We start from the raw sequence: 24,565 nt of genomic DNA on the forward strand, positions 1-24,565 counted from the left end.
AAGCAGTCATCTTTAGGCATATCTGATTTACGTTATTTTTTCCTGTTATTTTTCTCGAATTTTCTGTTAAGACCTTAAATCAAGGCCCTGTCGAGTGGATGTACAAACTCCAAAAGCCATTGTTTCAAAGAAGAAGAGGGCTGTTATTCCTGGTACCCTCAACTAAACCAAAATAGCTAAAATAAAAATAAAATTCCTCGGTCTTTATTCTTCAGTACTGAGGGTGGTTTGCACTGTAGGGGGTGGGGGTCACTGCTAAGCGAGGGTTGCACAGAGGGCAGCTGAGTATACTGAGATGTTGTTGTCCTGTCAGAGGAACATGTGCTCAGTCCTACTGAAGGTGGGTTAGTTCTGAGGATGACCTGTACTTTCAGAGAGTCATTACTGAGAGAGAGGGCTGTACTGTCAGAAAGTCAGCACTGAGAGACAGGGTTGTACTGTCAGTGAGGTGCTTTTGCCCGAATCGTCGATTTCGAAGCTTTTCGGATGCTGCCTGAATTGCTGTGCTCTTCCAGCACCACTGATCCAGAACCTTGTACTGTCAGTGAGTCAGTACTGAGGGAGAATTGCACTGTCAGAGGGTCAGTATTGAAGGAGGACTGCAATGTTGAAAGGTCAATACTAAGGGAGAACTGTACTGTCAGAGGGTCAGTATTGAGGGAGTGCCATACTATTGGAGAGTCAGTACTGAGAGAGGGTTGCAGTTTGCAGGGTCAGTATTGAAGGAGTGCTGCACTTTCAGGAGGTCAGTACTGAGGGAATGCTGCACTCTCGGGGGTCAGCACTGACAGAGGGCTGCACTGTTGGAAGGTCAATACAAAGGAAGGGCTGCACTGTCAGAGAGTCAGTACTGATGGAGGGCTACACTGTCAGGGGGTCAGTACTGAGAGAGTGCTGCATTGTCGCAGAATCAGTACTGTGAGAGAGTTGCACTATCAGAGAGTTAGTAGGGAGGGAGTACGGCATTGTTGAAGAGTCAGCACCGCACTATCAGAATGTTGTTTTTCAGTTAACATACTGAAATGCCTGAAAGCCTTCTGAGATGCATGTGAAAGATTCTGTCACCCTATTCCAAGGAAGAATAGATGAGGGAGGATTTCTGAAAATCAGTTTGTTTGGCTACATTATGAAAATCCCTTGCATTGGGGTACAAAGCTGAAATTGCTGGCTTGGAGGTTGAAATGCTACCCACTGCACCTCAAGACCTCCTTAACAGGATATTTACACAAGGAATAATTTCCCATGTGTGCACTAGATTTATTCCAGTGGTGGGAAGGTTGTCCCACAGTTGTCCAATGAGGTGAGATTTAGTAAAGGGACCAACATTCTCTGAAATTCAGAGGATTAAAGGAGAATGTGTTGAAATATCCGATTATGAGAAGGCACACAGTTAATGCTGAGAGATACCTGGCACACAGTTGTATTGAACTGTTATAGTAGTGTTGAATAAGAATAAAACTGAATAAATTATCTGATATCGACCTATATGCCAGAAAAGACAAAGTCACACCATACCCAGTTGAAACAGCAAACCCCTCCTCATCTAGGGAGCTGTTCCAAAATTAGGAGAGCTGGCTCACAAACAAGTCAAGAATCACATAGTCAGTCTAGTCACGTACTCAATAAGACACATCTTCCAATGCATGTAGCAGACTTTTCCATTGTGCTTCCTGGATATGTCCCATTGCCAGATGGAATTCAGCAGTTGTGCTACAGTGATATGTAGTCAGATTGGTATTGTCCTGGGACTATTTGATATTGACTCCAGACCCTATGAATTTTCATGGCATCAGGTCAAATATAGACAATGAAACTTCCTGCTGAATATTACATACCAGCCTTCCTCAGCTGATGAATCATTCCTCCTCTGTATTGAACAGCATTTGGAACAAGCACCAAGAATAGCAAGGGCACAGAATGCCATCTGGGTTGGTGGGGGGGGGGGGGGGGGGGGGGGTCTCTAAAGTCCCTCTACCAGAAGGTGCCTGTGGAAACTGTTGAGGTAACCTAAACTCCATTTGACTCAAAATTCAAAGCAGTGTGCTTGACTCTTAACTACCCTCTGAAATGATGAGTAAGCCATTCAGTTTAAGGGCAATTAGGGATGGTAATAAATGCTGGCTTTGTCAGCAACACCCACATCCCATGAAGAAATAAAGAAGAAAAGCCACCATTCTGAGTGTGAACTATATCAATGATGCTTTTACTGTCATTGAATCCTGAAACTCCTTTCCTTACAGCATTGTGATTAGACCATAAGACATAGCAGCAGAAATTAGGCCATTCGGCCCATCGAGTCTGTTCTGCCATTCAATCATGGCTGACAGGTTTTACAACCCCATTCTCCCGCTTTCTCCCTGTAGTCTTTGATGCCCTTGGCAATCAAGAACTTTTTATCTCTGTTTTAACCATACTCAATGACCTGGCCTCCATAGCCTTCTGTGGCAAAGAATTCCACAGATTCCCCACTCTCTGGCTAAACAAGTTTCTCCTTATCTCCGTTCTAAAGGGTCTTCCCTTTACTCTTAGGCTGTGCCCTCTGGTCCTAGTCTGTCCTTCCAATAGAAACATTTTCTCAATGTCCACTCTGTCCAGACCATTCAGTATTCTGTAAGTTTCAATCAGATACCCCCTCATCCTTCTAAATTCTATTGCGTATACTCACAGAGTACTCAAACGTTCCTCATATGTAAAGCTTTACATTCCTGGGATCATTCTTGTGAACCTCCTCTGGACTCACTCCATGGCTAATACATCGTTCCCGAGGTATGGGGCCCAAGGCCTAGAACATAAAGTCATAGTTCAGGATAAGAAGTCATTTATTTCAGAATAAATTTCAGAAATTTCTCCTCTCATCGGGCTTTGGATCTTTAGACTTAATCACCCCAGAGACCTGTCGATGGTCGTTCATTCACAATATTCAACACAGAAGCCACCAGACTTTGAATTCTTATGAAATGAGGATTAAAGGGGCAAGTGAAAAAGTGGAATTGAAGCTGAAGATGAGCCATGGTTGTGTTAAATGCCAGAGCATGCTCACGGGCTCTGTCTACTACTCCTTCTATCCTTTAATTTATCATTAATTTAATAGGTAATAATGTGCAAATCGAGTAACTTTTTAAAAATAGCAAGGCATATGAGGGTGAGATGCTGTTTCTTTGAATCAGTCGAAGGAGTGGGGTAAATTAACTGGCAAATTCTGGAGATTGACATTTCACTACAGGTCTCTTCGTCCCCTGAGCATGTTGGATGATTTGCTCACCAATGGGCAAGTCTGTTATTAATACAGCTTTATTTTCATGTAAAATCCAGAACTATGAAATTTCGAATTCTTTGACTGAGATTATGAAGAACAAGTATCTGGTGCTCTCTGCCATTGATACAACATGAGGTAGTAATTCACACAAACCACAAGGAGCATTTGTTTCAAATCAATGTATCAACAATCTTTCTTCCCAAGGACAATCCCACGATGGAGAAGCTGCCAAAGAAAGTAGTCACAGCCTTATTACTTGAAATCCTCCAGACCCATTTTTGAATTATTTGTGTTTAAACACTTGTGTTGTCAGGGCCACCATCTCAGCAGATCATGTCTGGCTTAGCTTGCAGTTCACCCATATAAAGGTTGGCAGTAAATGAATATTCGTCTGCAATGCTGACACAACTAAAGCAAAAGCAGAGAGCATACAAGGATCAGGAAGATGCTAGAAATCGGTAAGAGTTGGATAATGTACTTTGACACATCTGTTTTTATATTGCTGTTATGTTCCCGCTTGTCTGTTTCTGACCCTGAATATCCAGTTGAGAATATCAAGGGGAAAATTGGTTTGAAAGCCTCTTGAAGCACAGCTGCATATTTGCATGTTTGCAGTTAATTCACTGGAACTCGCCCAGTGCAAACAGCAGAATAATTTAACCCTGGCATTATTCGTAATAAACATGACCCTTTATGATCTACAAGAAAAATGCAAAATTAACATCATGGATTTGACCAGTTGTTCCACCAAACTTGTTCCACACCCGATGATGAATTTAACTTTGTGACTAGATGTTATCTTTACATCCCTTCCTTCTGACTGCAACCCTCTACCTAGCAAAAGGAGGAAAAATCAAGGTAAACAAGAAAATAACTACTTTTATAACCTCTTCAGGTGATCTAAACCCATAGGAGATCACATTGACCAAATTGTAGAGTACAGGAAAAGGCCATTTAATCCAGCATGGCCATGCCAGCTCATTGGAAGTGTATTCAATTAAATCCACACCCCCTGCTTTTTCTCCACGGCCCCACAATGTTTCCCTTTTCAAGTAATTATTCAATTCCTTTTTGAAAATTACTCTTGAATTAGCTTCTATGGCCCTTTCAGGCAACACATTCCATAATGCAGCAATTCACTGATTAAAATAACTTCTTCACTTGCCACCTCCTGCTCATTTGCCTATCAGCTTAAGTCTATTTCCAGTATAAAAGCAAGAAGCTAGAGCAAGAGTAGACTGTGTGGCTCCTTACATCTGCTCCCATTCAATATGATCAGGTCCTGTTTTATGATGTATGGCTAATTGTCCCACTTAGTGTTCACAATAGATTCTTTTAACCCTCTGTATCCCATTTAATTTCTATGCTGGATGGAAAACAGTTTAACTCATCCTTCAAGATGTACAGAAAGTCAGCACTCACTGCTCCTGTCAAAGCTTCATTCTGATTGCATCAACGTGTTGAAAATAGACTTAGTGAAACTTCTGAGGAATATTATCTTAAATGCCAAAAAACACAATATACTTAAATTTCATCCACAAAGAAAAGTTAGTGACAGAATGATATAGTACACATGACCTAAAATGGTCACGTGACCCAAAGTAGTCTATGTTGGTGTTTATATTCTCCACATTTTATCTACTCACCTGAGTCTTTCACCATATCTTTCTATCCCCTACGCATGTATTCCTCTAGTTTCCTCTAATAGCATCTAAGCTATTTCCTTAAACCACTTTCAGTAGCAGCGAATTCTAATCACTTTGAGTAAAGAAATGTCCCCTTGTTTCCCTTTTGGATTTGTTAACAGGAATCTTGTGTTTACTGCCCTAGTTTCGATTCTTCATCATTTGGATATATTCTCTCCCAACCTATCTCTCCAACCCATTCAGAGTTTAAAAAGCTCCATGAAATCACCTCTAAGTTATCACTAAAAAGTGCCACAGATGCAGGAGAATCTAAATTTCTTTTTTAAACCACAATGAGTGCAGGTTATCCAGCAACAGGAAGTACAAAGTCAGAGGGTATAGCTAATACAGAATAAGAGATAGGATCAGAAGAAGGGATGAGGTCAGAGGGAAAGATTCCAAGGCATATTGCTATGAAATGAGCTGTTAGAGCATACGAATCTTAACAAACATTCAGAGTTCTGAAAGAGGGCTATATTGAACTAAAAACACCAAATCTATTTTTCTCCCTCTCTCTCTCTCTTGACAAAGGCTGCTATAGTTTCTCTAGCACTTTTTTTTAAAACCTCTAAGTCTTATCTGTTCTAAAGGAAAGAACCCCAACCAGTTCAGTCCATCCTGAAACCTCTATCACTAAAGCACTGTACCAATTTCATGACATCTTTTTTGCATGTTCCCTAGTGTCTGTATAGACTTTTAAAGTATGGAGACCAGGACTGTACACTACACTCTCAGTGCAGCCCAACCAGGCTCTTGTATAAATTTATGACAAGGACTCTACTTTTGAGTCTGATACGGAGGCAATAGCAAAACATTCAGAAAATCATAATACAATCAGGCAGAATCAACATGGTTTTTGTCAAAGGGAAATCACATTTAAATCATTTGGTACTACAGAACTTAAGTATTGCAGAAAAAAATACTTTTTAAAATAATTTTTCATCTTGCACTCATCAGGACAAAATTATCAAGAATACCAATTCAAGGCCTTTGATCAATCTTACTGCAAGGTGGACTTATTGCAAGGTGGAAGGAATATCAAAGAATAATATAGTATATGAATTTCATTGTCAGTGCAATGCTAGGTATGTCGGATGTATTTCACAGAAGTTGGTGGATCATATCATACAGCTTGTCCTTTTGGCTGTTTACAACAATCCAGATACTGAATGTGCCCAATCAGCCCACACTTGCAAAACCTGCACACTGTTGTCAATGTCAGATGTGATTTTGCAATTGGGCAACATTGGCAGGATACGTTTGAGTCTGAGAAGAATTACAGTGACAACCAATTTAGGATTGTCAGTCGGGTTTGCAGGCAATAATGCCTGGCAGTTAACTGTCAATCAGCAATAATGGGTGTATTCTACATGATAATGCCTCTACCAATCAGAGTTCATTTACCCACCAATCAACACCCTCCTTTCATGCAGTTTAAATGTTGGTTTTCCCCTTAAGTGGTGCTTTTGTGAATTGTCCTGATAAGAACAAGATGGAAAAGCTTTGACAAAATTTGGCCTTTTCAGCAAATGAGCAACCAATTAGAGTCCTTTGAAAGTGTGGCAAGGAGTATGGATAAAGGTGTGGTGTATTTGGATTTCCAAAAGGCATTCGAGAGGCTGACACGTTAAAGGTTACTACACAAAGTAAAGGTTTATCGTGTTTTAACTAATACAGTAATCTGTATAGAGGATTGACAAATTAGCAAGAATCAGAAATAGAGCCATGACAAGATCATATTGAATGACAGAGCAGCCTCAATGTGCCGAGAGACCTCCTCCTTATGTTTTTATTCACATGGAGATAAGCACATAATTTGTTGAAGTAACGATGAATAACAAAAGTAAGAGGAGTCAGGTCAGAAGTTAACACAAGTGTGACAATATTATGGCTTTGAGAGGTGTATTTTGTCCTGGTGTTTTTTTTAATGAAGAAAGATTGAGACAGAGGTAGTGAGCGATCTGCTCAAAGCCAATACAGTAAACAGTTTGTGAGGCCTTGGGTTTTTTTAAAGTTGGAACTGTAGGACCAGCCTTAATGGCTCCCACAAACCCAGGATTTTTAGTTTTAACTTTCAGCAGCTGGTGGGGTCTTGAAGCTGGATGTGGAAGCTCTTAGCTTCCTCTCTCTGTTAGAGCTAAAAGATGTAGTTCTCTTCCTGCTGCTGGAATTGCCTGTGAGATAATCTACTTTACTGAATTTGTCTTGCCAAGGGTGTGTTTATGGGATGTTACTATATTGAAACAGTTAATTAGTAGTAAATATATTATTTTGTTAAGATTTCAATAGAGTTATAGTTAAGACAATTATTTTATGTTTATGTTGTTTGTGTTTTAATGTAATGTAAAAATAAAGCGTATTTTGCTTAAAGTTAAGTAGTTTGACCAATCGAATTGCATCTGGAACGCAGTGCTTTACACTTACCTTTAAAATAAGAAGAAGCTAGGGTCTAGGCTTTCATCTTCATATATTTTGAGGGGGTTTGATCTGGTCCATAACAAGGCATTGAAAGTTTATCTTCAGTTCGGAGCTCAGTCTATAATATTGATGCAGATCACTGCTAAAGGCTACCAGCTAGTTCATCTTATTATCTCATCTCAGCAGATTATTCAATGAAGATTGACAAATAATATTGAATTGCAGAGAAGACTGGAACCTAAGTCTGTGCCAGCTGACTTCAGCAACGCCAAGTGATCCTTAATGCAAGGGTTGTGCTCTGAAAAACACTGATGCTTTATTGCTGCAAAAACAACCCATCCTCCATGACAGGACATCAATTACTTAGAAAAATAAATATGCTCACTGTCTCACTGCTGTGACACAAAATAACAGTGAAGAAGGAGAAATTTTATTTGTCTTTTTGTTTTATGACTTCCGAACTCAGGAAATCCAGAGTGTTTTTCTGCTTCAGTGCTGGGGGAGGGGTCAGTTGTTTTGGACAACACAGCAGCTTTGAGAGTAAGTGAACCTGGTGACCCTTGTTCGCACAATAACATCTTTATATGTTCAAGAAAGTGTCTCTTGCTTGGAGGGGTTTGAGAAAGGACAAGGATATTGCTCGCTTTGTTCTGAGTTCACATAGCGTTATTATTGAGAGACAGAAAGAGGCCATTTGAACCATCATGCCTGTGCCAGCCCTTTGGAAGACCTGTACAATTATACATAATTATTTTGTCCCTTCAGGTAGCAATCAAAATCCTTTACTCAATATTATTGTTGAATCTGCTTCGACCACTCTTACAGATCACAATAGCTCTCTGTGTAAAAAGAAAATGCTCCACATCTGCCTCCTGGATTGTTTGCCAATCACTTTAAATCTTTGTCTTCTGATTATTAACTGTACCAACTTATTAGAAATGATTGCTTCCTATTCAGTCTATCAATACCCTTTGTGACTTTGAAGGCCTCTGTTAAATCTCTCCTGAGGTTTCTCTGCTATAGTCCAAACCTCTCTAAGCTCTACTCATGACTGTAATCCTTCAGCAATGGTACAATTTTAATAAATCTCCACAGTATCTTGTCCCAGACGTTCGCATCCTTCTGAAATTGTGGTGCTAAGAATTGATATGCAGTAACCTCAACTCAGGGCTAAGCACTGACTGATGAAAGAGGGCAAAGGAGGATGGTGCATCAGATCATCCATTGGCAAACCCAGAAGTGTGTGTTTCATAGATGTCCTATTGAAATTAAAAACAAATTGTCTTTTAAATGTTTACCAACAGTTTTCCTGCTCGCAGATGACCAGATGGATAAACTGTCTCAATAAGCAGTAAATCTAGGGAATGAATGCTGGAAAATCTGAAATCATGGCAGGAGATGGTTGGAGAAGATGGTGGTGAGCTGTCTTCTTGAATCTCTGCAGTCTGTCATGTATAGTGACAGCCATGCTGTTATTAGGAGAGGAGTTTCAAGATTTTGACTCAGGAACAATATAGGAATATCTGATACATTTCCAAGTCAGTACAGTGTGTGGCTTGGGGAGGAACCTGCAAGTTGTAGATCTCTCATGTGTCTGTTGCAGGTGTAGAAGGTGTTGTTGCTGGAGCCTTGCTGAGCGATACAGTGTACCTTGTTTATATCGCACATTGTTTCTACTTTAGGCTGGGGATGGTGAATATTCAAGTATGTTGCTTTGGCCTGGATGGTGTTAAGCTTGTTTTCGGCACTCATGGGAATGTCATTGAATGTTGAGGGGTGATGGTTAGATTATCTGTTGTTGGAAATGGTCACTAGATTAGCATGAACATTACTTCCCATTTAGCAACCAAAGGCTGAATGTTTTCCAGGTCTTGCACCATGTGGATATGGACAGCTTTAATATCTGAGGAGTTGTGAATGATGCTTAACATTGTGCAATCATCAGTAAAAGTCTCGACTTCCAACCTTTCGATGGGGTATGTAACTGATAAGATGGGATGTTGTCACTTTAAATTGGTGACCTAATGGAGGTCTGCTGTAAAAGGCAATTGTTCTAAAAGGGTTAATATTAGACACTGCATTAAGCTCTGTCTGGTTTGATAATGCCATATGGGCTTGGCTGGGGATCAGGCAGAACCTCTGAGGATTTCAAGCAGACCTACATCCACCTCATAGTCTGACCCTCATTGTCTAATTGGCTAATATATTTAACCTGTTCTGACATGTTATGACACACCTCTGGAACATGTTGGATTTGAACTCATATCACCTCAATCACAGGGCGTGACCACCTACACCTCGAGAAGCCAAACTTGTACCTAACTGCTATCATGCAACAAACTACACTTTGATAAACAAGAGCTTCTCTTTGTAAAGACTCAATAGTGAATGACTGTGTATCACTGTGAATCAATAGGCCCTTAGTCCCAGTCAAAGGAAACAGGAATGGTAACAGATCCTTCCACCCACAAATCTCACATTAACATTAGCATGACAGAGCTGTCTGATAAGGTTGACACAGCAGTGATGCTTCCATTTGTGGTGGAGACCCAAAGCAAAAGTATAAAAGAATCACTTAAAGTTTAATAGGAAATTGAAGGAATCTGTTTGTGCAAAGCAGTAAAGAACATGCAACCTGCCATCTCAGGAAGTGGTTAAGGTTAATAATGTGGATGATTTCAAGGAAAAATAGAAAGTGCATGAGGGAAGTAAGATTATAGAAGATGTTGGTCAAGGTGGTCAAGTAGGGGTGAGATAGACACAATCACAGACCAGAATGGTGCTGGAATTCCTGATGAAGGGCTTTTACCTGAAACAATAATTTTCCTCAGATGCTGTCTGATCTGTTGTGCTTTTCCAGCACCTTTCTAATCTCCAGCATCTGCATACCCACTTCTGCCTACAATCATAGACCAGCAAAGCTGACTGGCCTGTTACTGTGCTCTAACTACTTCTAAAGTTTTTGTAGCAAAAATTGATTCTTTAATGTGTCATTTGCTAAGCTTACCATTCAAATAAGAGTTTAAGAGCAAATTCTCTTACACTGTTTTAAATGCAATCTTTATGTTGCTCAGATTGGGCGATTGGTGATTGGCCAGCATGGGATCCTGTCCACACCAGCAGTGTCCTGCATCATCAGAAAGATAAAGGCCATTGGAGGAATTATCCTTACAGCAAGTCATAACCCTGGAGGACCTGCTGGCGACTTTGGAGTGAAGTTTAACGTAGCAAATGGAGGTGAGTCTCCGCAGATACAGTTGTTCATTCAGGAGATGGTAATATGAGGTCGATGTAGTTACATACTAGAATAAAAAATGATCAAACATCCTCTAAAACATGTATTTTAAAATTAGGGTTTCTTGTTAAAATTAATATAATAACTGTCTCAAGTGTTATTAGATAAAAATTATGGGGTTATATTGTTGCCTCCAGTTCCAATGTTCCTCTGCTCCTAAATTCTTTTCTGAATTGATTTATATTACCATAAATCATAAAGAATGGCTAAGAAACAGCTATGAGTTTTTAAATCAGTAAACGCTCTTGGGATTTTTCTATGATCCCACATTTCCTGAGAGAGCTATGTTCACAAGTGGTACAGGGACTGCAAAATTTCAAACTCATTTTTGGCTCAGCTTTTCACTTCAAGAAAGCGCAGCAGCCCTGCTGTAAGTTCGTGGATCATGGAATAATTCCCCACACAAGAAATTTGAGCGTCATCCTGTCCTGTTAAATACGCAACTGCAGGATTTCCTGAGTGTGTGGACTGTCTTTACAGGAAGGTCTTTTAACACACAGTGATGGATAATAGATTCACCAGGAATGAAGCTGTGAGCCAATAAGCCCTTCAAGGGGCTCACTGATGTTACCATCAAGTGAATGGTATGCCAGACGATAAGTTTCTACCTTTCATAAATTCCCAAGTGTTGTCTTATAATAAATGAAAAACAGTAATGAATTTAGTCCTATTATGTAATGTTATTCGATGTTATCCCTCAGCATGGAGACCTTGTTGGGAATGCATTGCGTTGTAAGGAACTGATAGACAAGATAAGGTATTTCGAGTTTAACTGAAAGACCAATAATATCACAGCACAATACATTATATTTTGAACTGCTCCCAATTCTTGCAAGAGGTCAGCAACATGAAACACGAACTCGGTTTCCCTCTCCACAGATGGTGCCAGACCTTGGAGTATTTTTGGCATTTTCTGTTCCTATTACAGATTTCAAGCATCCACAGCATTTTACTTTTGTAACAACATTAGCACTTCAGCTCATCCAAACTCCAGTACCCATATCCTAATGTGAATCATGTCAAGCTTGTGGAATAAAAGGAACAATGACTGCATGTCTGCAAAGTTGGTTGAGTTACAGGAAGCCTTTTTTTAAAATAGTGAACTGCTGACTTTCAGGCAGGAGGGAACTACATAGTGGAGTTCCCTCAGAGTCAGAACCAGGACCACTGTTTTGTTTGGATCTACATTAATGACTTAAACCTGGACACAATTTCAAATTTTGTACATGGCATAAAACTTGCAAGTAATGTGAATCATGCAGAAAATGATGATAGATTTCAAGAGAATGGAAGCTATTGAAATAGGACAAGTGGCAAATGCAAATTGAGGCAGTAAAGTTTGAAGTGATATGGTTTGGTAAAAAAATCAAGTAGAGGTAATAGAAAATAATATGGTGAGTGGGTGACATTAGAACAGAGAAATCTGAGGTTATTGTGCACAAGTTGATGAAATACTCAGGACATATGGGATCTGGCCTTTATAAAAAGAGGTATAGAGTTAACCAGCACAGAGATTATGTGAACCTTTATAAAACACTGTTTGGCCTCAGCTGGAATCTTGTGTCCATGCTGGGCACCTACTTCAGGAAAGATGGGATGGCATTAGAAAGGATGCAGAAAAAACATTAATGAGAATGGTTTCAGGGATGAGGAACTTTGGTTCTGAAGATAGATTGGGAAAGTTGTTACCCTTGATTGAAGAAGGGATGGCTAGATAGAGGCACTTGATAGAGGGATTCAAAATCCTGGGGGCTCCAGTCAGGGTAGCTAGGGAGAAACTGTTCCCTTTTGCTGAAGCTTCAGGAGGCAGAGGATTTCAGTTGAAGATGGTAAAGAACCAAAGAAAATTTGAGGAGGAGCTATTTTTGCACAATAAGTGAATAAGATTTGGAATCTGTGGGAGAGTATGATGAAAGTAGAATCACTTGTGGCTTTCAAAAGGGAACTGGATCATTATCAGAAGAGAAAAGAGCAGTTGGACTATGGGGTAAAGATGGGGTGTGTGACAAGCTCTTGCAGACATCTGGGATAGATATGAAAGGGCCAATTGTCTTCTTATCCAACAACTCCTCAATTGAAGAAATGTTATCCTTGTTTTCAAATTCATTTATGGCATCAACCCTCCTTATCTCTGTAACTTCCAACCCTATTACCCTCCGAGCTCACTGCACTTCTCCAATTTGGGCTTTTGTGGATTCCTGTCACTTCACTAACTTTGGCTGTGCCTTCAGCTGCCTAGGTCCTAAGGTCTAGAATTCCCTTCCTAAACATAGCTGCCTCTCTGCCTTTCTTTCCTCCTTAAGATGTTCCTTAAAATCTAAGTCTGTGGGGTTTTGGTCAGCTGTATGAAAGCAAGTTTTATTGTATGTCCAGGAGGGAATTCTACACTGCCATCTTTCAGATGAGACATTAAACCACATATGGAACTAATAGGTCAAATTTGCTGAAGATATAGATTTTAAGAAACACCTCAAGGTAAAATGGACATTAGGGAGGCCAAGATGCTTAGTGGAGGGAAATTCCAGAGCTGAACGCATATTAAAATCAGTGGTATGAAAGAATCAGAATTTGAGGAAGGCAGAGATTTCTGAGCGCCATCAACTAAAGCTCGTTGAAATAAAAATGATTCTTTAAAAGCCCAGGACCTCTAGTCTGAAAGTGAGCAATAATGTTCATTATAATGCAAAGTTAGATTTTCAATCTCGTTCTACAGATCCAGTGACAAATGTTTAGAAATAAATCAAGGATGTTTTGTTCGCCCATTTCAAATGTGTATGTTTAAGTTTCGTGATTATTTTGAAATAAACTGTACTCTCTGCTTTGCTCTCGTAGGTCCAGCATCTGAATCGGTGACAGAAAAGATCTACCAGATTAGTAAGACAATAGAAGAGTTTGCCATCTGTCCTGATCTGCGAATAAACCTTTCCCGATTGGGCAGGCAAGAATTTGATCTGGAGAACAAGTTCAAACCCTTCAGAGGTATTTCATATGATTGTGTACATCTTTACAATAAGCTTAAATTCTAACTCAAAAGCAAAATATTTTGAAAGTTGAACTGATGAATATTTCTAGAATTTCCTGCTTTTATTGCAATTCTAAATTTGAGCTGAATTTCATTTTTTGAGAGAGATTTCACCTCGTGTTCCTAATTGGTATCATTTCACAAGGGGACTGAAGCAGCTCTTGGATTCCAGGTGAATGGACTTTGCTTTTCCAACGTTAAGTTTTTAAATAATTCCTTCATAGAAATGTTGCAATGGTCTAACAAAATAACATCGACCTAGTCAGAAATCCTCACATGGAAATGAGTGTACTATGAAAGTCAAAGATGGGAAACAGGAAAAGTAAATTGTCAACAAAGATTATCTGTATTTTTTCTGCAACATTTGAGAGGTACCAGCTTTATAAAGGATTTGTATGTCACCACTCTTAGTTAAGTTTTCTTTTATAATGGGCACTATGAATGGGCAAGAGACAGTCATGTCCCACAAATGAATTTTTTTAAAAGTTGGTTTCATCCTTTGAGTCTGAAGACTGTAGGTTTCATGTCCAAGACAGTAACTGAAAGTCAGTATCTCGACTAATGTCCCCAATTAGGAAGTGCTACCCTATCATACACTGATGAAATGGTAATCTGAGGCTTTATCTAACCACTCAGGACGACATAAAAAGTAGTGTTCCTTGAAGATGCCATGGCCAATATTCATCTAACAGGTTGTTGATTATCAATTGCCCTGCTATTTGTGAGAGCTTTCTGTATATGTATTTTCTGACACATGTCCTAACAGTGATTGTCTTTCATGTCATGTTTCATTGGCTATAAAATACTAAATAGTTGCAATTTGATTTGTCTCCTTACTTATGCAGAAAAGCCTTCTTTCTTTTCTTTGATCTTCTGTTTCTAAGATTGAAAATCATTTACATTTTGTTTAAGTGACGCCAAGACTACATTCCCTTACTTGCTCTGACATAGCCATCTTTGACAGCATGAAAGTGAGGAAATATGTAGAAGTGTTCTCATCTAAAATCCTCTCCATATGTTGAAATGCAACTATTGACATCTTCCAGCCATCAGGGAGTAGAAGACCTGCTATGTTGTGAGGCAGATAAAGCATGTGTTTACATCTGTTTCTGTAGCTTTCTTTCCCTGGAGCAGGTCACTAGCCTGAAACCAGAGGCTACAGCTTGAGGAATGATCTGGTTTATTGTGTTAAACACCACCACCAGCATGATATGGTTTATGTACTGCCCTGTACATTAGCTCATGTTAATATAGAAACAGATAAAAAGGAACAAGAGGAGGCCATTTGGCTTTTCAGCCCTGCTCTATCATTCAACTTGATCATGGCTGTTCATCCAACTCAGTACCCTGTTCCCATATTTGTCCTATACCATTTGATCCCTTTAGCCTAAGAATTATATTTATCTCCTTCTTGAAAACATATACTGAAAACATATATCACAAAGACTGGGTTCTTGTTGAGATAGATGCCTTGCATTAACACTAACTATTTACACTGCTATAATATCAAAGACTTAAAAATAGTCGTGCTCACGGATGTTGTGGTGTAGTATATACACAGAAATGACTGACTGAATACATTGCACTCGGTGAACGCAAAATGGGTATGTTTATACTAGTATGCCACATGTCATTATTCACAAATCTGTCTTAGAGGTATACTGCCTATTTGGTCTGGAATTGAGACAATAAAACAACAAGAGATGTCATTCTGCATTAAGCATGATTGACCAAGAGACTCTCCCATTCTTACTGCTTCCCATAAGCATGGTAAAGGATTCACAGATGGTAATCAACCCTGTTTAAGCATGTTATGAATGCACCTTCCTTGGCAATCAAGTCTAGAGTGGGCCTTGAACCCAGAATTTTAGCTCCGAGGCAGTGATTGTGCCAAAAACTGCTTGGAGAATGTTATCATTATGACCTCCAATTTTAGCGCATTATGCTCAGCAAGTCCTTTTTTAACATGATGCTTTCTGTTTAAACATGTTGTTTTCATCGTATTCCCTTCCCATTTCAGGGTGTAGAATTGCTTCTAATTCAAGTAACAGAAAGGAAATATCGCTTTTCTGTAGCATCAGTTATAGAGTCATTGTCATAGAGTCATACAACACAGAAACAGATCCTTTGGTCTAACCAGTCCATGCCGACCATAATCCCAAACTAAACTAGTCCCACCCACCTGCACTTGGTCCATATCCCTCCAAACGTTTCTTAGTCATGTACTTATCTAAATGTCTTTTAAACATTGTAACTGTACTTGCATCCACCACATCCTCTGGAAGTTCATTCTATACACAAACCACTCTCAGTGTAAAAAAAAATGCCCCTGTGTCTTTTTAAAATCTTTCTCCTCTCACCTTAAGAATATGCCCACAGGCCATAACAAAATATCTGTAAAGTCAATGATGTATATTTTCAGTGTGGTCATTACTGTAAAGTAGAAAATTGTGCAAAGCAAGACATCACAGTCAACAAGGCAATGATGACGAGATAATTGCCCAGAAATTTGTTTCCACAGCATAGGTTGGAGGTGGACATCAGGACCATAAGAATGCCCAAAACATAACTCCACAGGAACTGATCAAGAAATTGATGATTTCAATGAGCAAATCTCTTGCATCAGGAACCCTATGGGAAAGCCCGTAAAAAGCTGAAACTTCAGAGAGTTTCATAATAGTTGCCCACAACACAGTAGATTAGAAACATTACCCAAATTGTTGATGGAACATCAGCATTCTGACAAATAATTTCAGCTTTTTCTATTTTACTTACAAATTTCCTGCATCCATTGTATTTTCCTTCTAGTTTATTGCAATTGTCATAGCATTTGAATTGGTGATCATTTTGGGAAATGTTCCTGCGGAAGATCTATTGTGGCTCAATTTTCAGCATGAGTTGAAAATTGGGTAGTTGGTACAGGGAGCAGTCAATCTACATACATTAGTTTTGCCTTCAAGCTGCAAGTTTTACGCTTTTATGATGGACTCATGGAATGTGAGCATTGCTAGCTCAGCCTGCATTTATTGTCCATTCTTAACTGCCTTTGAGGGTGATGTTAAACAGCTTTCTGCTGCGTTGTGTGTGGTGTAGGTACACCCACTGTGTCGCTGGGGAGGAAGTTCCTGAAGTTTGAGCCAGCTGTGATCTTATTTCATTTTAAAATCCACAACCCTGTGTATCCCTGGAGTTGATTCATCTGACCAGCGCTCAATCATAAATTCAAAACATGCTATAGGCAATTTTTTTTACCACTGTTCCTTTCACAATTTTCTTTGATAACAATATATTTGATTGATTTACCTTACCTCTGTAATCTTCAGAGTTTGTTAGTAACATTGTTCAAGATGTTGTCAAGATGTGGACATGGAGTATTGAACTTTGAAATCTGTTATTGCCAGCTGTTTCTTACATTCACACCCTCTGAGTCAGGGGTGATCATTGAAAGAAGATCACACAGTTATGAGTTTGGTGAGTGGAGAGTTTGATGATGTAAGGATACTGTAGTTCCTTTTCTCTACTCTTATCATCTTTCAGTATCTGGTCAATATTCCAGTGTAGGAGAAGGACCCGGTTGGTCAGAAGCTGTTTTCTGTATTTTACTTGTGATAGTTTTAAAGGTAAGGTATGACAGTGCAGTGAAGCTACATGGAACATACATTCTGTGGCGCATGAGAGGCCCTAGATGCATTATGTGTCCCAGACAAACACACCTGCAACAAGAGTCACCGGCTGCATAAGATTGGGTTCTGGGTTTTGGAATCCAACTGTTGGCTAGAATCACTATGCTGCATCCGGAAAGCAGACTAGTACATGCTACTCATTAACTAAGAATCAAATTTCATGTGTGAGGTCACTTACAAAAATGCCTAGTTTGCTGACATGTCTGGATTTTGGATAGCTGGATTTCAGACACTGTATTTGCAGTTTGATAAAGAGCAGGTGTGCTCTTCCGACGTCCTGACCAGTATTTCCCATTCAGACCTCACTAAAAGCACAATATCTTGTCATTGCTGTGTTGCTGTTTGTGGGATCTTGCTGTGCACAGGTAGTCTGTAACATTTCCTATATCATAACAATGGCCATACTTCAAAAAGTACTTCATTGGATGTGAGGCACTTTGGGAGATCTAGAGGTCACAGAAGGTGCTATAATAATGCCAGTTATTCTTCCTTTATTACCTGTAACTGATTGACTCCCCATTTCCCCCTTCTGCTACTGAACTGTGACCTTGAGATTCTAGTCCCTTAGCTCCTTTTGTTAAGTGAACTTGCAGAGCTTGCCAAATCGCATATTATGGCAAGTCAACCACTGACAATTGAGACAAGAGATTCCGCTGGTAAGAAGAATTTTTTTTGGTGGGAGTGTGGTTGGTGGATAACTGGGTGTGTTGTAAACGTGTTGGAGGCGTGTCCCAGTGAGTCTGTGGACAAGATTATGTTTGAGCTCCCTTATTCTCCTATGGTCAGTTAAAACAATCTATGACTGGCAAGGATAAAAAGGTCAAATTATACAGACAAGCTGCAATTGTAGACTTTTGTTCCCTCAAGGATAAAATATTGAGGAGTGATTTAAATGTATTATTTAAGATGATTAAAAATGATGATAGCAGAGACAGCAACAGCATTTCCTTTGATGTAGGTGAGTCCAAAGAGGTAAAACCTTAAAATTAAAGCCATCCATCCAGTCAAGAAACCATTGTCCCCAAGAATAGTTAAGTCCAGGGTCCACTGAACATTTAAAACTGAGATTGATAGCTTTTTAGTTAGCAATGGAGTATGAAGGGTAAGGAACACAGATGGATAGACAGAGGTATGAATAGATAAAATTAAATGATGGAACATGTTGGAAAAGGTCTGTCGTTTCTATGAAAAAGCCTTTACTCCTCACCCATGGAGCTAGTCTAAATGATCACAGCAAAAGCTGTTATTTTTTTCAAATTAAAATATCCCAGGTATCCCATTTACAGAAAAGGACCCCTAATTTTCCTAATAAAAGGGGCCACTTGCTAAAAGGGACAGTGCTTTAGGCACCTATGAGTAGGACCTTTTCAAAATGGCAGCAGGCTAATCATTGGCATTAACTGAACAGTGAGACCAACAGCGTCATTCTGGGGTCATTACTTCTCTGAAGGGGATGAAAATACATTCCTGCATTTGTATGTGCGTGTCAGGTTGAGTGGAGCAAAGATAAGTTTCTGCAATTTTCACCCAGCTGTTACACTGGCAGAATTTTTGACTGGCTCCTGCAAGTTGAAGGGTCACATACCTCTGACTCCCACTTGGCTCATTCTTCCTCAAGGCAGTGCTGAGTGGACGTGACATGAGACAGCTGCATTGAATTGGCCGCTGACGTGCCCCGTCAGTGACAGATTTCAATCAAATCCTGCTGCTGATTGCAACCAATGATGGTGCTTCTACATGAGGCATGGAGGATCAACCCAATGCAATCATGGGAATTAATCTGCGTCACAACACAATTCCTGAAATACCTTCTTTCACTGGAGGTCAGCACTGCATCCTGTGAAGCAAAGATACTGAAACCTGTGACAGGCTGATCTTAAAGACTTGCCGTTCCTCTTGTGCCAAATTGGCTGCCCAGTCCATTTGAAGCTTTAATTGTTGCATTATTCTGACTGCACTAATGGCAACTTGCAGCATATGTTACCTTTACCAGTATATGGTTCAGAGTAAGGATTGTTTGAGATAGTTCACTGCTGTCAATCTTCTTTTGTCTATACTTTGTCTAGGGTCTGTCTAATCATCAATGGTAGATGCCCCGTTCTTAGTTAGCATGATAGCTTATTGCATGAGAGCAATAAGTACAGCTACAAGTCAGGTATAATTATTAGAATTCTCAGGAACTGTACAAAATATACCTGCTCGTTGCAAAGACTAATGTAGAGCTAACTGCCTCCAGCCACACAATTTGTCCTCACTGGTATGACCAGGAGATGGGCAAATGTGCTGACAAACTGGGGGCGGTAATGAAAAGATCAGATTCTCGCTGTTGAGAAAACTTTTCCCAATTTCCCCTCAAGTCTTAGATTGTGATTTCAACACCTCACCCATGAGTGGCAACTTCCTTATTTCCATATATTTGAATCCCACTTCTGATTCTGCTCTCCTCCACTCAGAAACTGTACAGTGCAACTTCCCGACAAGTGAAACAGAGTCAATACCTGGCGGGTTACAGTTCGCTGAAAACCAGTCCTTGCCCATCATGCCACTACATCTCCTGCACAATGTGCTACCATGGTCCATGGTCACTATGTGCCTCGATGGTGCTCTGATCTAGACTTGAAACGTTAGCTTGCTCTCTCTCCATGGATGCTGTCTGACCTGCTGTGATCTCTAGCATTTGTTGTTTTCAGTACAGATTCCAGCCTCTGCAGTAATTTGATCCTGTATCATAACATCTGTCTTTGGACCAGCTCAGCCAACACTTCAGGCCTTCAGCACTTTACATTGGAGCTGAGGTGCAGCATCCTGTAAGGTCACCGTGCACAGGGAGAGCCATGCATCTACACACTCTGCCTGTGTGCTGACATCACCACAAGCAGCACATAGCTTACTTCCTTAGTGCTCTCTGACTTCAGTACGAACTTACAGTCTGCCAGTCTCTGCCTGGCTGCTTAGTCGCAGGCTGCCTTGCGGTTTAAATTACTTTGTAGCCCAGAGGGAAGGGCAGTCTGCTCATGATACTGGGGAGCACTGACAAACAAACCCTTCACTCTGACAGTGGATGAATATGTCCATTTGTTATCTCAACACCAGAGAAATGCACCCAATAGCTTGGTTGTATTTTCCTCCAAAATCACACTCAACACTGTAGCGAATGGCAATCTGTGAATGGCAAAGGGGAACAGTCCTTAACTGAAGGGAAGATGCAGTCAGTCAGGGGATACTGTCACAGTCAGGAAAAACTCTTGTTGAATTAGACTGTGGCAGGATTGGTGGAATCAGTCCAACAGGTCAAATGCAAACAGTCTGGGAGTTACAGGTACATCAGTGCTGTGGAGACATCAGCCTGGAAGGGTGGTCCAGTTCTTCCTCCAGTGAGGCTAAAGGAGAGATTGAGTATAATGCAAATGAATGCATAGCAGTTAGTGGTCATGCATGAGTAGGAGAGATGATGAGGGACCCCTCTTGAGTGAGCAGTTGAACAGAGGTCAGGTAGAATTAGTAGTATGGGAGGAGGTTGTGGGTGAGAGTCCTTAAAAGGACATGATCATAAGGAACGTTTCCCCTTCTTCCGCGCATCAATGACCAGGGAACATAGATTTCAGGGGCAGGGGTTTTAGAGGAATTGGGAGGAAAAGTGTTTTTCTTCCAGATGATGGTGGGAATCTGGAACTCTCTGCCTGTAAAAGTGGCAGAGGCAGAAACCCTGAGAACATTTAAAAAGTATTTAGATGTGTACTTGTGATGCTGACATATTCTGGGCCGACAGCTGGAAAATGGGTTTAGAATAGTTAGATGAAATTAGATTCCCTACACTATAGAAATAGGCCCTTCAGCCCCTCTGAAGAGTAATCCACCCAGACCCAGTCCCCTATTCTATATTTACCCCTGACTAAATTAGCAATTTGGCATGGCCAATTCACCTGGCCTGCACATCTTTGGATTGTGTGAGGAAACCCACACAGACAGAGAGAATGTGCAACTCCATACAGGCAGTTGCCCAAAATGGGAATCGAAACCGGTCCTTGGTGCTATGAGGCAACAGTGCTAACCACTGAGCCACCATGCTGCCCCTAACCATTGTTTTGACCTGTTCAAACTTGAAGGTGCACTTGATACTGAGGGTTCAGTCCATCTGTCTTGGTGAAGTAGGGGATAGATGCTTGTGTCATTTAGCTTTAAAGGGTGCAGATCTCTGAACTTGCTTGCAATAATGCAGAGTATCCCTTTTAACTTGGGGCACAGCACTAAATTGCAATGCAATTTCTATCCCAGCTGACAAAGTCTTGTTTTGTGGCCAACATAGAAAAGGGCTGCTGTTCCATTCACCAGCACATCCAGATCTCTATCCTGGAAGTGGGTAGCTGGCTTGCCCTTCCTTTGAGACATTTCAGGATCAAGCTACACAGTTTCAGAGAGAGTTCTTGGCCTGCAACATCTGAAGTGACATGCAGCTGGGCTTTACAGCTAGCACCAAAGGCTTAGAAGCAGGAAGGTATTCTGGTGGTTAGAAACTCTGCTGTCTGCTTGGCAAACAACTCCCAGAGAAATGCAACCAGTAGCTCAGTTGCATAATTAATGAGGTGAAATGTGTGGGAAGATTGCGGGTGAAAATTTGCCTCCACCACGGCAGACCGACTTTTATTCACTGCAAATGGGAAAATTCGACTGGGTGTGTAGTATCATCAGATTAGGTGGAGCTAATGCAGCATCAACATTAACTCTCTCAGGACCATTACGTTATACAGGAACAACTTCAGAAAACATTTAAGGATTTGAGAAATTATTAACTGTTGACAGCTACCCAACTTGAACTGAAAGTCCTTTCTGAGACACAATCTTGTCGATTTCAAGATTTGTGCCTGTAGGATATTTTCTAAACGTAAAATATATTCTATCTGCTCTGTCTTATTCATTTTTCTCTTATTTTCTACAATTTCCATTCCTTCTCTTCCCCATGTCTTTATTTCTTATATTTGTTAAATATTTTTCTTTCATGAATTTGACCTGAGACTTGCACTAGCAGCACAGTGGCTCAGTGGTTAGCACTGCTGCCTCACAGCACCAGGGTCCCAGGCTCAATTCCAGCCTTGGGCGACTGTCTTTGTGGAGTTTGCACATTCTCCCCGTGTCGGCGTTGGGTTTCCTCCGGATACTCCGGTTTCCTCCCACAATCCAAACCTGTGCAGGTTTGGTGAATTGGCCATGCTAAATTGCCAAGTGCTCGGTGCATTAGTCAGAGGGAAATGGGTCGGTATGGACTGGTTGGGCCGAAGGGTCTGTTTCCGTACTGTAGGGAATCTAATCTAGTATGTCCAGTGAAAGTATTGCTGCAAGTTTACAGTGATATTGGAAAAGAGCAAATGGCCACTGCTGATGTTCGACAATATGAATCAACAGAACTGACCTAGCTCAGTCTGACATCCAGACACTAGAAACCTTCCCAAACTCTGGAACCAATGTTCAGATGTTCCATTTAAGTAGATTGGAATGTCAACACATTGAACTCCACCTGCAGAAGCTGCTGTCATGGGTGGACTTCAAATGCCTGTGCAGCAGACAATGTCATTAGAGGGAATGTGGTTTGAATCATTCTGTGAGCTCTGTCCTCCTCTGATTCTAGCCTCTCATCTGCATAATTTCTGCCATCCCACCATTAGTAGCCATGCTTTCAGCTGCCATGACATGCAAGATCTAGAATTCCCCTGTTGTCTCTTTCTGCCTCCACTATTCATCCATATGCCCAACTCTTCATTAAGTGATTGGTTGCCTTTCCTAATATTTCCTTGAGCAGCATGCTGTCAGGTTTTATTCAACTGCACACGTTTGAAAAGTCTATAGGATCTTTTATGTCCACATGAGATGGAAGACAGAGTGCCATCTGAACAACTCAAATGAAAGGCAGATCTCTGACAGTGCAACATTCCCTCCGGACTGGGATAGGTTTAACCCTAAGCCTATCACACGTGGCATGTTTGTCTCGATTTGGTGTTCAAGTTGCTGGAATGAAACTGCAACAACATGACCTTCATTATGTAGTGTAGTATATGACTTAATAGCTATTGTCTACATTGCCTCATTATCATTGAATTTTTTAAATTATCTGACATTCACAGAATGTCAGCTTCACTGTATGGGTTAGCATGATTGCACATTTTTAATTCCCTGGATTAGTTGGTGGTGGGCTGCATTCTTGAACCACGTAGTATGATACACCCACAATAGTGTTGGGAAGGTTGTTTCAGGAATACAACGCATACCTGGAGTAGGTGGGCCTTGGACCCAGACCTTCTGGCCTAGAGGTCGATAGGAGAGTCCTGTAGTGGGGATGTTAGTAAACTTCAAGTGTATTTTAAGCACAAAAGCAGTTGAAAAGGGTGTCCTACTTGTAAAACCGACAACAGCAACTTTACTAAAGAAATAAATAATTGTGCAAATGACTGACTAGAAACTTTGAGTGACCTGTGACCTGGAAACTTGGGACAGTATGATTGAGGTTGCACAGGTGTTGACTTCAGCTGTTTTTTTAATAAATGTTTCAGCCATCATCTATTGAATAAAGCCTGACACAAATTAGCAATTTAGGCAAAAGTCGGGTATCTGGAACTGATCGAAAATAGCTTTAATGTTATCAACTGTCCTTTTGAATATATCTTTCTTTGCACAATCTTCTATAGAATATAAAGCACAGGAACAGGCTACTAATTCCATATTAGTGTTTACATTCTATGCAAGTCTTGTCCTATTCCCTCCATCTCATCTCAGAATTTCAGTTTTTGGCATCAGTTTGGCAGATACAATTGATGTAACAAGCATGAAAGATCAATAATTCATCCACAAATGGATATACATCATTTGTCCAGCACTGAACAACAATATCAGTTTTAATATGCTAGTATGGTGTAATATTCCTGTAGGTGATATCTTGCATGAAATTCATTTCAGTTTTAATTGAGGCTGGAGTTGGCACTACATTCAAAACATAAAGTTACTCAATATTTAATAACAAATTGCTAATTTAGTTCAGATGACTGATGTGGAAAAAGTCACAGTGACACAGGAGTGTGAAATACTTTATGAAGGCAGGATTAAGGCAAAGCCGCATTTGGCTTTATTACGCTTTAGTCGAATGCTTGATTCTGATATTGAAAATCCGAAATGGAAAATTGTTCCATTATGTAATCATAACATCCATTAATAAAGACA

General features: G+C 40.3%; 1 protein-coding gene across 1 annotated transcript in view; it reads left to right on the plus strand.

Moving 5' to 3' along the window:
• The window catches only part of pgm5 (phosphoglucomutase 5), a 174,594-nt gene that overhangs the window by 33,000 nt on the left and 117,029 nt on the right, over positions 1-24,565 (plus strand). Inside the window, exons 2-3 of the mRNA XM_043716994.2 lie at positions 10,434-10,596; positions 13,487-13,633. Of these exons, the coding sequence (XP_043572929.1) occupies positions 10,434-10,596; positions 13,487-13,633 (310 nt within the window). The remainder of the gene's footprint in view (positions 1-10,433; positions 10,597-13,486; positions 13,634-24,565) is intronic.

The sequence above is a fragment of the Chiloscyllium plagiosum genome, unplaced genomic scaffold (genome assembly GCF_037043375.1).
Source record: "Chiloscyllium plagiosum isolate Xiang-an unplaced genomic scaffold, Cpla_swu_hap1 HiC_scaffold_2, whole genome shotgun sequence".
Classification (NCBI taxonomy): Eukaryota; Metazoa; Chordata; class Chondrichthyes; order Orectolobiformes; family Hemiscylliidae; genus Chiloscyllium; species Chiloscyllium plagiosum.